The sequence below is a fragment of the Neophocaena asiaeorientalis genome, unplaced genomic scaffold, assembly GCF_003031525.2.
Source record: "Neophocaena asiaeorientalis asiaeorientalis breed wild unplaced genomic scaffold, Neophocaena_asiaeorientalis_V1.1 scaffold547, whole genome shotgun sequence".
NCBI classification, from domain to species: Eukaryota; Metazoa; Chordata; class Mammalia; order Artiodactyla; family Phocoenidae; genus Neophocaena; species Neophocaena asiaeorientalis.
Genome location: NW_020185330.1, coordinates 1124771 through 1138016, shown reverse-complemented (window position 1 = coordinate 1138016; position 13246 = coordinate 1124771). Strand labels below are relative to the sequence as shown.

General features: G+C 46.7%; 1 protein-coding gene across 1 annotated transcript in view; it reads left to right on the top strand.

Moving 5' to 3' along the window:
- The first annotated feature begins 1117 nt into the window (after positions 1-1117).
- NID2 (nidogen 2) overlaps positions 1118-13246 on the top strand; it is an 82721-nt gene continuing 70592 nt past the window's right edge. The window contains 3 exon segments of the mRNA XM_024734731.1: positions 1118-1389; positions 2069-2377; positions 11746-11978. Of these exon segments, the coding sequence (XP_024590499.1) occupies positions 1162-1389; positions 2069-2377; positions 11746-11978 (770 nt within the window). The 5' untranslated portion in view covers positions 1118-1161.

Below are 13246 nucleotides of genomic sequence, written 5' to 3'. Positions count from 1 at the left end.
GGGAAATATCAAGCTCTTGATAGTAAAATTGGTAATAAAATCTCGTCGGGCTCCTGGAGCTTCGCAGCGGGGATGTTTATGGTAGATGGGGTGTTCCCGAACACCCTCGCAGCTGGTTTGGAGGTTGTGCAATTTCCAGTCCCGCGGAGAGCTCGGGTTACCACCTCCGTGGACGCTGTCAAGGGCAGCTTCCATGCCCGCGAGGAGCGGGCGAGAGACCCGGGGTCCCTCCACCGTGGCGCCTGACCCATTTCTGCTTGGTGTCCAAACTGGATGCCTCATTCCATGCCCCAAACAGAGCTGATCACACACTGTCGCGTTTCATGGCCTCCCCGGGTGCGGTTTTCCCCGGGGAAGGTAAACAACGCTCTTGACCCGAACTGGCAGGCATTTCGGCCCGGTGGCCCAGTCCTCCCGTGCGGTCCAGCTCTCCAGGGAGGCGGCCTTCGGGAGGGGGACGGAATTTAGGAGTCAGACCCCCGGCTTCATACAAAGGCGCGCTTCTCCGCAGCGTCTCTGGGTGGAGCGATGAGGCCGAGGAAGCTGTGGCTGCGACACAGCAAAAGTGCCTTTTGCTTCTTGGCCCGAGAGCCAGACCTCGAGGGCGAGGGTCGCCCGGCACCCCAGGGCAGGGCACATCCTCGCCTTGCCAGCCTGGCGGGGCACTTCGCGCCAGCCAGCAGCTGCACAAGCTGCCGCGAGGTCCCCCTTGGCGCTGAGGTCATCTCCTGCAGCGCTGCTGCCTTCGGACCATGCGGGCCATTTGGTCCCGGAGGCAGGAGTCGCCGGCACCCCTGGGCAGCCCCGAGAGGAGGGTGAGGGTGACCCCGCGAGCTCTCGGCGAGCGGAGGCGGAGGAGAAGTGGTTCCGACCACCCCTGGCCGGGATGTTTCACCCCGCCAGCCCCGCCGGTCCGGTGACCACTGCCTTAGAAAACTTAAACGAGAACCAGATGTGGTGGCCGCTGTCGAACTTTCTCGGAACTGGCGATTGGTCCCGGGGCCAGGGCCGCAGCCAATCATCGCTCTGGGAGGGCCCGGAGTCCCGCCCCGCCCGGGACCCCGCCGGGATCCAGGTTGGAGGCCAGCGCGGCGGGGCTAGTGGGCTGGCTGGCGGGGCAGGGACGCGCTCTGCCGCGGGACAGTCCAGGGCCGAGAGAGCATGCTGGGGGACCGGGCGGACGGGCGGCCCGCGCTGCCGCCGCCGCCGCCGATGCTGCTGCTGCTGCTGCTGCTGTCCCGGGCCGCGGCGCTGCACCCGGGCGAGCTATTCCCCTACGGGCAGTCGCGAGGGGACCAGCTCCTGCAGGAAGGCGACGACGAAAGCTCGGCTGCTGTGAAGCTGGCGCTTCCCCTGCGCTTCTATGAAGCCCAATTCAGCGAACTCTACGTAAGTTTAGCTTCTTCCTGGTGCGGGATTCTGCAGATTTCTTGCAGCTTCTGAACAGGCGTCAGTGTAGTGCGGCTTTCGTGTCCCCCCTGCCTTTCGAAGGGAGGAAATAGGGAGGAAATAGTCCGCACAGTCGGCTGTCCCCGAGCGCCCTTGGGGTGGGACCTGGCTTTGCAGCGATGCTGTTGTCGGACCCACTGCTTTTCCCTGCTTCAGGGGGGCGGGGGGAGGGGGTAAGAATTGTTCGCAGCCGCATAAGAGTCCCAGGCAGAAAAGAAGGTGGGATTGCTAAGCCGGCCAGTGGGGTTTCCAGTTAGGACAGCGAGGAGGCTGTGCACTTCTGCAGAGTTGGGTGTTCCCTCCTCCGACCCGTAGCTTTTTTCCAGGGTTGTGCGGGAAATGAGAAGATAACGTGAACGAGTTTTAGGGCTCCTGGACCTATTGCACCGCGCTTGTGGGGTAGGGGTGACGGGTGGGACGCCGGTTGAAGTTGCGCTGGTCGCCCTGAACCAGGAATCGGGCTCCCAGCCGATGGGGAAGGGGGCGCTTCATGCCCGGGGCGGTTCCCTTCCCTCTTTACGGAGCCAGGGTGGGCGCTCGCGTCCGGACCTGTGGTGGTCCTCCTTGGGCTTCCTGCAACGTACGCGACCGTCACATTTTTGTCCCGCTCGTCCCCCAGGTGGTCACCAACGGCATCATCTCCACCCAGGACTTCCCCAGGGAGACCCAGTATGTGGACGATGATTTCCCCACAGACTTCCCGGCCATCGCCCCTTTCCTGGCCGACATCGACACGAGTCACGGCAGGGGCCGGGTCCTTTACCGCGAGGACACCTCCCCGGCGGTGCTGGGCCTGGCCGCCCGCTACGTGCGCGCAGGCTTCCCGCGCTCCGGCGCGCACTTTGCCCCCACCCACGCCTTCCTGGCTACCTGGGAGCAGGTGGGCGCCTACGAGGAGGCCACGCGCTGGGCCCCGCCCTCGGGAGAGGTAAGCGACTAGGGATGCTTGCTTGGCCTCTGTGCCAGCCGAGGAAATGGGCTTGGATTCTGGGCTGGAACCCAGGGACTGGCTTGAAATTTTTCCGGAGTCTGCTCTCCCGCTAAATTTGATGTATAGTTTGGCGGCACCAGGGCTGAAGTGGCTCGGGAGTGAAGAAGGCTGTTTTCTCCAAGCTTTCTCTGAGGGTCTGAGAGGTCACTCTTGCAAGGAGAACTGCTTAAGGGATGTGAGTGCCCCGGTGCAGATGCAGAAGGGGTTTATGGTTTGATTGTTTTTAGAATCACCTCATATATACAAGAATTATTTCTAATTATATGTTCATTGAAGGGAAAACATCAGGAAATGCTGGCAATTTTTAAAAGAACAACCATTCATTTTCCTGCCACTCAAAGATAACCACTGTTAAACAGTTTCGTGTGCATCTGCCAGAGCTTCTTCCTGTCCATATCTGTATCTATCACTGTCTATTAATGATGAGTACAATTGCACATACGGCGTTGTAACTTTTTTTTCACTAATTAGTAAATTGCGAATATGTTTAGCTGTCAATAAATATACTTCTACAACATCACTGTTAATGTTTGCATATATTCCATCCAGTGGATTTCTCATTGTGCCCAGTGGTCAGCAAGGTTATTTCCAATTTTTCATCATTATAAATTTGTGAAGCACTTTTTCTTTCTTAAGCTAAATCTTTGTACCATGTCACTAGTTGACATTCCAGGAAGCAGAATTGGTGGGCCAGAGTGATGCATTTTTTATAAGGTTTTAATAGCCTTTGTCAAACTGCCCTCCAGGTACCAGTTCACGTGCTCCGTACTTTACAGGAGACTGCCCTTGATTCCTTGTATAGTCTCTACCTGAGAAAGTGAAACAACGTAAGCGCCCAGTCATTAGGCTTGGCAGCAACATTTGAGGTACTCCAAATGGACATCAGGTGGCGCCAGGGTGGCTTGGCAAAAGGGGAGCTGCCTCACTCCTGGGGTAGGTAAGGGCTTCCTCCTATGAAATTAGACCTGAGTCTAAAATGTCAACTCTAAAGGCTGAAACTCTTTGAGTTTATCTCTATTTTAACTCATCAAAATGATTCTTAGCTATAGAAAGATGGCACATATCCTCCGTAGTTTCAGGGAGATTAACTAGCTTGCCCACTCTCAGTGAGTGATTCAAGATGGTGGCCATTCTTATTCTGTGCTCCCTGAGTAAGAGGAATATTTCCTAAAGGCTTTACTAAGCAAAGAAGATCTAGAAATAAAAATCATTTGAATTGATTTTTGCCATTCATTTTATTTTGGGTCAGGCAACATCTAGTTTTGTTTATTGCATAATCTTTTAATGCATAGGTTTGACATTTCAGTTATTCAATTCAACAGAGTACATTCAATTCAAATAAATAGACTGAGCACCTTCTTTTTAAAAGAAATTTAAATTTTATATTGGAGTATAGCTGATTAACAATGTTGTGATAGTTTCAGGTGCACGGCAAAGCAACTCAGCCGTACATATAGATGTGTCCATTCTCCCCCAAACTCTCCTCCCATCCAGGCTGCCACATAACATTGAGCAGAGTTCCCTGTGCTGTACAGTAGGTCCTCGTTGGTTATCCATTTTAAATATAGCAGTGTGTACATGTCAGACTCAAACTCCCTAACTATCCCTTCCCCCCTGGTAACCATAAGCTTGTTCTCTAAGTCATTTATACAATGGAATATTACTCAGCCATTAAAAAGAATGAAATAATGCCATCTGCAGCAACATGGATGGACCTAGAGATTGTCACACTGAGTGAAGTAAGTCAGACAGAGAAAGAGAAATATCGTATGCTATCGCTTATATGTGGAATCTAAAAAAAAAATGATACAAATGAACTTATTTATAAAACAGGAACAGACACAGACTTTGAGCACCTTCTTTGTTCAGGGCACTGGTCTAGGTGGAGGGTTGGAGAAATGAATAAGGTATGTTGCATTCATTAATTCACTTTTGTCCATAAGTTTAAAAAGCATTTAAAGTTTAACGTACCTATAATACAAAGTTTAGAAAATAACGTTTATAATTTTACTAACCAGAGGTCACCACTGCTAGTATTTTATTGTGTTTTCTTCCAATCTTCTTTTCTAAACATATATCTTATATGTGACATATTCATATATATATGTGTATATAAGTAATTTATATTTAAACATAGTTGAGATTTATTCATCCAACAAACTTTTTTGCACTTACCGTATGTCAGGACATGTAGAGACTGTGAAAGGACACATTCTTTACTCCTAAGGATGTCATAGTTTGATAGGGATATTGATTATTATTCAGTATGATAAGTGAAGTAGCATCTTGACTTAAGGAGACTAACTCTATCCCTCCCTTGTTAGGGTACCTGATCTGGGAGTTTCAGTGAGCAATTGTCTTTGCATCTGAGTTGAGTAGAGTAGAACATTCCCAATAGAAGAGGTAGCATATGACATATCACCCATGGACTATATTGTATAATGTGTTTGGGGCATTCCATGTGGTATCTTATTACTGAAGAGGAAGGGTGGTGGGGCATGAGGCTGGGAAGGCCATGGAGCAGGGGCAGATCATGCTATGCTAGGAGTTTGGACTTGGTTCTTTGGCATTGGGCAGCTTTTGAAGAATTTTAAACAGAAGTTTTTTGTTGTTTTTTTATTTTTTTTATTTTTTGCGGTACGCGGGCCCCTCACTGTTGCGGCCCCTCCCGTTGTGGAGCACAGGCTCCGGACGCGCAGGCTCAGCGGCCATGGCTCATGGGCCCAGCCGCTCCGCGGCACGTGGGATTTTCCCGGACCGGGGCACGAACCCACATCCCCTGCATCGGCAGGTGGACTCTCAACCACTGTGCCACCAGGGAAACCCTGTTATTTTATTTTTTAAAGAGAGCTCTTTTTGATTGTATTGAGAAGGTAAGGGTTCAATGGAAAGACTGACTACTTAGACAATTATTATATATGTTGTTTATTCAGGATATCTTGTTAATTCTTATAATAACATTTTATCATGCTGTCTTCCCACAACAATGCTGCATGTTTAAGGTAAGTACAGCAAGACTTATTGTTTGCCATTACCTAGTAAGTTAAGGCAATTGTCTAGAATTCTGTACGTAGTGAGGCAAAGGCAGGTTTAGAATACAGATTTCTTGATCCTTAGGTTTCTGTTATTGTTGCTTTTACCCAGACTTTTCATGCAGGACCCATTTCCTTGGCACAAGTGATGTAGGTAGACACAACAATAGTTGTACCTTTTCCAAAGACTTCCAATAAATGAGGCTTTTTTTATTGTCTCAATGTGATCTTTGTACCAGAAGAGTCCTTGGAACCGTATTTCATTCAAAGGAAGAATGAATTTGGAATGAAATTTTCCAAGGACACTATCGACTCCTTATTACTTCCAAATTAGTATTCCAGTGCTCTTAAGTGAATTCAGCTGCATCTATCTTATTTTTTCAACAGAGAAAGACAACGTTGAGCTGAGTGGGAGGAATCGGAGAGAGGAGCAGTTGCACAGAATCTCTGGGGTGATGAGGTCACACTAGAGCTTTAGTATTCCAATTTTATCAGGGCTTGTTTGAAACTGAAAATTATGATACAGACAAGGTGCCTTTAATTACTTTTCTCAGTTTCATCTGTAGCATGGGAACAATGCTTCTGATGAGAAGATAATGACAATAAAAGACATTTTGAAAGAAGTGGTTTATGAATGGTTATCCAGTGACTTTGGAAGCAATGATCCAGCCTCAGTCTTAGTTTCCTAATCTGTAAAATGAAGTAGCAATGCCCACCTTACAGGACTGTTGTGAGAATTCACTAAGGTGACATTTTAAAGTAGCCATTATGGTCCCTTAGACTTAGCAAGTGCATATGCCCAGCCAATCTGTGTTCCCCTACATTGGGTTGATGGGACCAGATTCTGGTTCTTTTATTTCTCTATTTCTCTGTCTTGTAAGGATGCTGTGATGTAAGTCCTCTACTTAAGGACTCTTTAAATACAAGCTTTTCTAAATTGCAACTTCTGTCTAGGCCTTTTTATGGTGGGGGCAGAGTGGGGGAAGATTTGTAGAATCCATCTCCTACTTTTCTAATTAAAACCAATCTTCAGACATTGCCATATGCTGAGCTGGCTTCAGAATCTGTTTCATTTAGAAAGGAGATATTCTGTTTGGAGAGAGGATGTTTCTTTAATTACCCACATTGAAGTTTCTTCTGAATACTTTAAAGAGCTCTGTGACATGAGTTCTCATTTTAATAATTCTTTGGAGATAGATTTTGGCAAGCAATAATCAACTTTGCTTGAAGGACTGTGTGAATTCTACATGGCCTTCTTAAACCTTGGCATACTAACTTCATGTTGCAGAGTTACTGGAAACGAAGATATCAGAGGAATGACATCTTTACCATTTAAAACTATTTCAGATGTTGCCCTTTCTCGCTGTGGTTGTTCGTGGTGGGTGTGACAGGATGTGGTACCTGATATTGCAGGAATGTCAAGGTGTTACTGCATCTAAAAACATATCACCAAATGGTGTTTATCAACTCACTCAATCTGAGACTCCTTGAACTGTCATAGGTACTTCACAGAGCAAAGTCACAGTATTGACCTTCAAAGAACTTATGGGCAGGAGACATACTGCCCATATGTTTACTTTAGCTGTGTGGTTTTTTTTTTCGGGGGTGGGGTAGGTGAGACTGTTGTTTTGTTGTTGTTTGAAGAATGAAGGGGGATAGGGAACTGGGCTACATAGATCTGTGTGGTATGGTACAGGGAATGCATTGTTGACCTGTATTAAGTTGGGCTGAAAGAATGGATATTGAGAATGGGGCAGCAGGACAGATTGTTCTGGCCTAGGGTGTGTCCTGGGAGAAGGCCAAGAGAGCTGAGGCTGGAGAAATGGATGAAGGTAGATGTGGGGCAGTAACAGATGAGCAGAAGACTTCCCAATGGAGGTTTCACCATGGAGAGTGAGGCATGCTGACTTGTTTCAAGGAATGATAGTCATTGACAGAGATGGTTGGATCCAGGGAGAAAAGCAGGACATGGTTGTAGCTTTTTGAGCTCTGAAGCTGAGGTCCAGAAGAGGGGAGGTCTACAGTCTACCTGAAAGAGTTTAGCCTCTGTCTGAGATATAGCCATGCAGACATAGAGAACAGAGACATATATGGAAATTGGTTAAAGAAATGCTGAAGCTTTGCTAAACTTCAGGAAGGTGTCAGGAAGGTTATAATATTAGTGATGTGATAGTACTGAGCATTTATTTTTGAATTTTTTGGCAGGATCTGTAGGATTTAGGGAAGAAAAAAGTGAACGCGGGAAAATCTTGCATATGACAGTGACCTATAGGTAACGGGAGATGGAGAAATACACTAAGGAATGGAGATTACTGTTCACACCGAACACTGGAGGCCAGGAGTCAACGATGCTATGACTGTAGAGAGCATGTGACCCTAGAGAAGACAGGGAAGAGAATTTTGTGACGTGTGTAGGAGACACCCTACTTCTTAATTTTCATTGTAGTTTTGTAAACCACTCTAGGCAAACCCCTTTGGGACATGGATGGCACCGCTGTGATTTTTTGGCCAGATGGCTGAAATCAATTAAATCAGTTGCAAAAATCAGGAGCTCATTGAGGGGCATGTTTCCTATTTATCAACCTGGCTCTGCCAAGCATCAAGTCAACACTGATTAGCAATGTCCCACACCTGGGAGGGAGAGCCCAGCGCTGCCTGATTTCTGCCGAGGGCTCTGGCTTTTCTCTCTTTCTGATAACAGGATGGCAGATCTTGAAGCTCCGCAGCACTGGCCCTGCTCCTCGTCCCGTGGTGGCCCCTCTCTCCTCCCTGGGATCCTGAGGGCGTTGGGAACTGGTGACCCCTTTGTGGGGTTTGGCAGCCCATCTGAGGCTTTCGCTTCAGGGACAGAGCATGTGGGGTTCTTGCGAAGACTTTTCTCCAGGAATGTGAAGACCTTTCCGGTCTGGAAGCCTGTCAAGGCGTGCTCCTGGGGGAGGAGCCCTGCAGGACATCACGAAGAGGGCTCTTTAGCGATTAGATGTAGAATTTTGTGGAACGGAGAGAACTTTAAAAGTGATCATTTGGTATGCGGGTGGTTTTTAAACAGGCAAACGTTTTTGGCCGGTCTCTGGGATCCTATATTCTATTTAAAATTCTTCTATTTGCCTATTTCGGTGGAGACAAGTAGATTAAATAAATGCTTGCCACCTGTAATAAGTGCTTGTCTCAGGATGGCATCTAAAAGACATTGAATACATTTTCATTGAAATGAACTTGCTGACTGGCTGAAAGAATGAATAAAATAAAGTGCTATGTACCCAGACCCCACAGTAAAAAGCCAGACTCTCCCCTTCACAGCTCTGTTTACTTTTTCCCTCCCCTCCCATCCCCTTCAATTCCTTCGCAATCTATGGGACCTCCTTATCTTATAGAATTTCTCTAGACTTAGAACCAGGATTCCTCCTATCTGACGTTTATTGTGGGCAATCAATGCCAGGAACTCTGAAAGCTTTGCTTTTTAAAACAGAATCTGTCTCCTTCCTTAAGTACCTTTCTTTCTCTAGTTGAACTTTATTTGGACTAAAGTAAAACTGAAGTTATTGAATCTCCATTAATCGATGATGTACTGAATAGCATATACTCTGTATAGACATGATACAGGACAGCCTTTGTTTACATTTGGCAGAAGTTATGGCTTCCGAGCTTTGGGAAATTCTAGAAAACATCCCTTGCCTTTTGTTTTTGGAAGTCAGGCTTTCCGGATAAAGCAATCAACAACGACAACAGTAACAAATATATGAGCACTGCCCCCTGCCCCCCATCATTACGTTTCTGAACTTAAAGAAAAGCAAAAACCCAAGCCAAGCAAGGTGACCTTTTCTGTGTTGGAGATCTAAAAGAAAGTTTGGATAGTATTTTGGGTTTTTTCTGGAAAAGCATTTTAACACCTGAATTTCTTTGTCTTGTAAGGAAACCCTCAAAACTGTACTTTGAAATTAAACATAGGAAAGAAGAATCAACACTAGGAAAGAGCTTGACCACCGTACGGGGAAGGACCCAGGACAGAACAAAATGCAGACCCATGCCTCTTGTTTGCTGTTTCATTTAGTAAAATGTGATGTGCTTCTCTCTGCCTAATTTTGTCTGTCTAGCAAAATGGGGAAACTGTGCTACTTATCAGTAAATAACGTTTCTAGGAGCCACATTATTTAGGAAGTGGTGGTATTATAAATACCTCCCCTGCTGTCTGCTAAATTGTAAAAGGAGTGGGATTTAGTGAGAGAGGTGTTCTCAGAGACTTTAATATAACATCTTTTTTAAGATACTCAAGCACCATTAACTGATCATTTGGGTGGGAGAGATAGCTGCATGTAGGTAAAGGCAAAAATGTGTCTTGTTGGGGCTTCCCTGGTGGCGCAGTGGTTGGGGGTCCGCCTGCCGATGCAGGGGACACAGGTTCGTGCCCCGGTCCGGGAAGATCCCACATGCCGCGGAGCGGCTGGACCCGTGAGCCATGGCCGCTGGGCCTGCGCGTCCGGAGCCTGTGCCCCGCAACGGGAGAGGCCACAACAGTGAGAGGCCCACGTACCGCAAAAAAAAAAAGAAAAAAAAATGTGTCTTGTTGAAAATACGAGAGTAAGTTGAACTTTAATGAGTGATTCTATAAGGACCTGGGTGCTGAGTCTGTGGCTAACTCAGGCTCCTGGCCTCTCTTTCTGGTCTGCTTTGGCTTCTGCAGTGTTTATTAATGTTCACAGGCAGCCTCTGCAACGCCTCCCCACCGCAGCCCTTAAGGTGTTGGGCCCACACCCTCCTTTCTGGCCTCCACTACCTCCTCCAGCAGTTCTCCTAGAATCCCAGCCGTGGCTGCTTCCCTGACCTAAGCTCTGAGACTGTCCTGGGCAGTGGCTGCGTCCTTTGTTCCTTGGCCTCTTTGCGCCAAGCATACTGTCGAGTGCTTAATAGGCACCTGGCTGTTTGAAGTAATGTACAAATGAATTAATGAACTGAGTTTACAAACATGTAAGCAGCTAACCAGGCAAAACGAGGTGAGTGCTAACTTGAAACACTAAGATACTGTGGAGGGTAAGAGAACAGCAATAAATCTACAGGGCATTGCAAAACCCCTCAGAGGGGCAGCATTAGAAGGTCAGGAGTGTTTCCAGGCACAGGAAAACGTGAGCAAATGTGCAGAAGCATCAAAGTACATGGGGCAAATGGGCAATATTAAATAATCTGGTGGAGATGCAGGGGATCTGAGCCTGAGAAGAGAGTTTGCAGCTTATAAATCACCTGAGATGGCCAGCCAAGGAGCGGTTGGGACAGCCTGGTGGTGCAGGGCAGGGACCCTGGCCATCCTGCCACCGCATACTAGTAGCCTGACCTTAGCAGATCTCTAAGCCCCTATGTCTTTGTTTCCTCATCTGAGAAATGAGGGTAGGGTAACTCTGGTGCTGGTGTCAAAAGGTAGATGGGGGCTTCCCTCGTGGTGCAGTGGTTAAGAATCTGCCTACCAATGCAGGGGACATGGGTTCGAGCCCTGGTCCAGGAAGATCCCACATGCCGCGGAGCAACTAAGCCCATGCACCACAACTACTGAGCCCGCGTGCCACAACTACTGAAGCCCATGTGCCTAGAGCCCATGCTCTGTACTCAACAAGAGAAGCCACCGCAATGAGAAGCCGGCACACTACAACAAAGAGTAGCCCCCACTCGCCGTAACTAGAGAAAGCCTGTGCGGAGCAGCGAAGACCCAACACAGCCAAAAATAAATAAATAAAATAAATGTATATATAAAAAAAAAAAGGGGGATGGAAGAGAATAGAGAGTAAGGCTTTGGGAACAGTAAGGAGGCCTTTTGATCAGCCAATGCCTCATACCACCCCTGCCCATAATGGGCATTCAATAAATAAGTGAATGAGTGAGTGAATGAATGAATGAATGATCCAGATGAGTGCCCAGGGCAGAAAACTAGGGCAGTGGCTGTGGGAATGTACAAGTTAATTTTGCTACTTGCTCTCAGCTCTGAAAGAAGTTTGGATGAAAGAAGTTTGAAACCTTAAAAAATAGTTCTATTTTTTTAACCAGTGTTTGTTTTTACCTATGCATATTTCAACTATTAATCTAAATTGATAAAAGATGATTATAATAATATAGCTGATGTAATTATGTTTATAATTTGGAGAGGAAATTTAAAAGAATATTATGTGTAAAAACAATTTTGAGAAATCCCGAGAAGGGGGACAACCCTTTGCATTTTATAATGCTTTGGGGTTTCTTTGTTGTTTTTTGTTTGTTTTATTAAGAATATTTTCTTTTTTTTTTTCACAGCTGAATACTTTCCAAGCAGTTTTGGCATCTGATAAGTCTGACACCTACGCCCTCTTTCTTTATCCTGCCAATGGCCTTCAGTTCTTTGGAACCCGCCCCAAAGAATCTTACAATGTCCAGCTCGAGCTTCCAGCCCGGGTGGGCTTCTGCAGAGGGGAGGTCGGTGACCTGAAGAGAGAGGGACCATATTTCAGCTTGACTAGCACTGAACAGTCTGTGAAAAATCTCTACCAGTAAGTAACATGGGGCTTATGCCCTTTCCTGTTGGAATGTAAAGACCCTTAGGAGCTACCTAAACTTGAGTGGCCCTACTCATTAAATATCATCTCTGTGGTTTCTAAGCAAGGGATCAGATCAAAACCAGGAAATAGGCTAGACCCTGGGAGGAGCACATTGACCAAAATATAAACAGTCTTTTATTTTTCCTGCCCTATTGGCTATAGATACTGGAAACAGAACTGTGTGTGTGTGTGTGTGTGTGTGTGTGTGTGTGTGTGTGTGTGTGTGCGCGCGCGCACAGCCAGTGAGGCTTGCTATGGAAATCATTGCCCTTGGAACCACATAAAAATACCCAGTAATACAACTGCCCAGGCTGAGGTTTTTCCAGGTTAATCGTTTCACAGCCGGAGACGTTGTGAGTTAGTCTTTTGGACAGATAGGTGTTAAAAGTTAAGAGTAGTGTAATTTGGGGAAAAAAAAGGAAAACCAAACAAACAGATTGGTAGATTTTTGGAAGTCTCAGGATTTCTCAGTGGCTTCATTATCTGAAATTGTCCTGAGGGTTTTCCATGCAATGCCTGGGACCAAGCACATTCCTTAGTCCCATCACACAAGCTCACTCTGCTAGTCCACATCATGCCCAGTATCTGGGTTAGCACCTGTTGATATTTAATAATTTCCAGGCTCTAAAAAAAATCTCCGCTTTTATCCCTTCCCTGAATACTGGTCTAGAAGGCAGACAGAGAATACTTTGGTTACCTGGCCTCCCTTGACGCCTCTAAGTTTCGTTACATGATTCCTGGGTATTGGAACATCTTACACTTTTGCATGCCATCTGCTTTACTCAGAGACCAGAGAGCGGGCCCTACAACCAAATAGGGTTACTGAGAGCTGACATTTATTGAGAGCTTACTGTATGCCAACATTGTGCTACACACTTTCCAGAAGTTCTCTTAATTAAAACTCAACAAGAATCTCAGGGGTTGAGTTCTTCTCTTTTCTCAATGTGACACATGAGCTTAGGGAAGTTAAATTGCCTATACTCTCAAAGTTATGAAGTGGCAAAGCCAAAATTCAACCACAAGTCTGGAGCTCTGAACTACTTATTTTATGCTGAATCCTGGCCTGCTTTCCCCTTCTCATGACTCATGTCGGACATCTTTTTTTTTTTTTTTTTTTGCAGTACGCGGGCTTCTCACTGTTGTGGCCTCTCCCGTTGCGGAGCACAGGCTCCGGACGTGCAGGCTCAGCGGCCATGGCTCACGGGCCCAGCCGCTCCGCG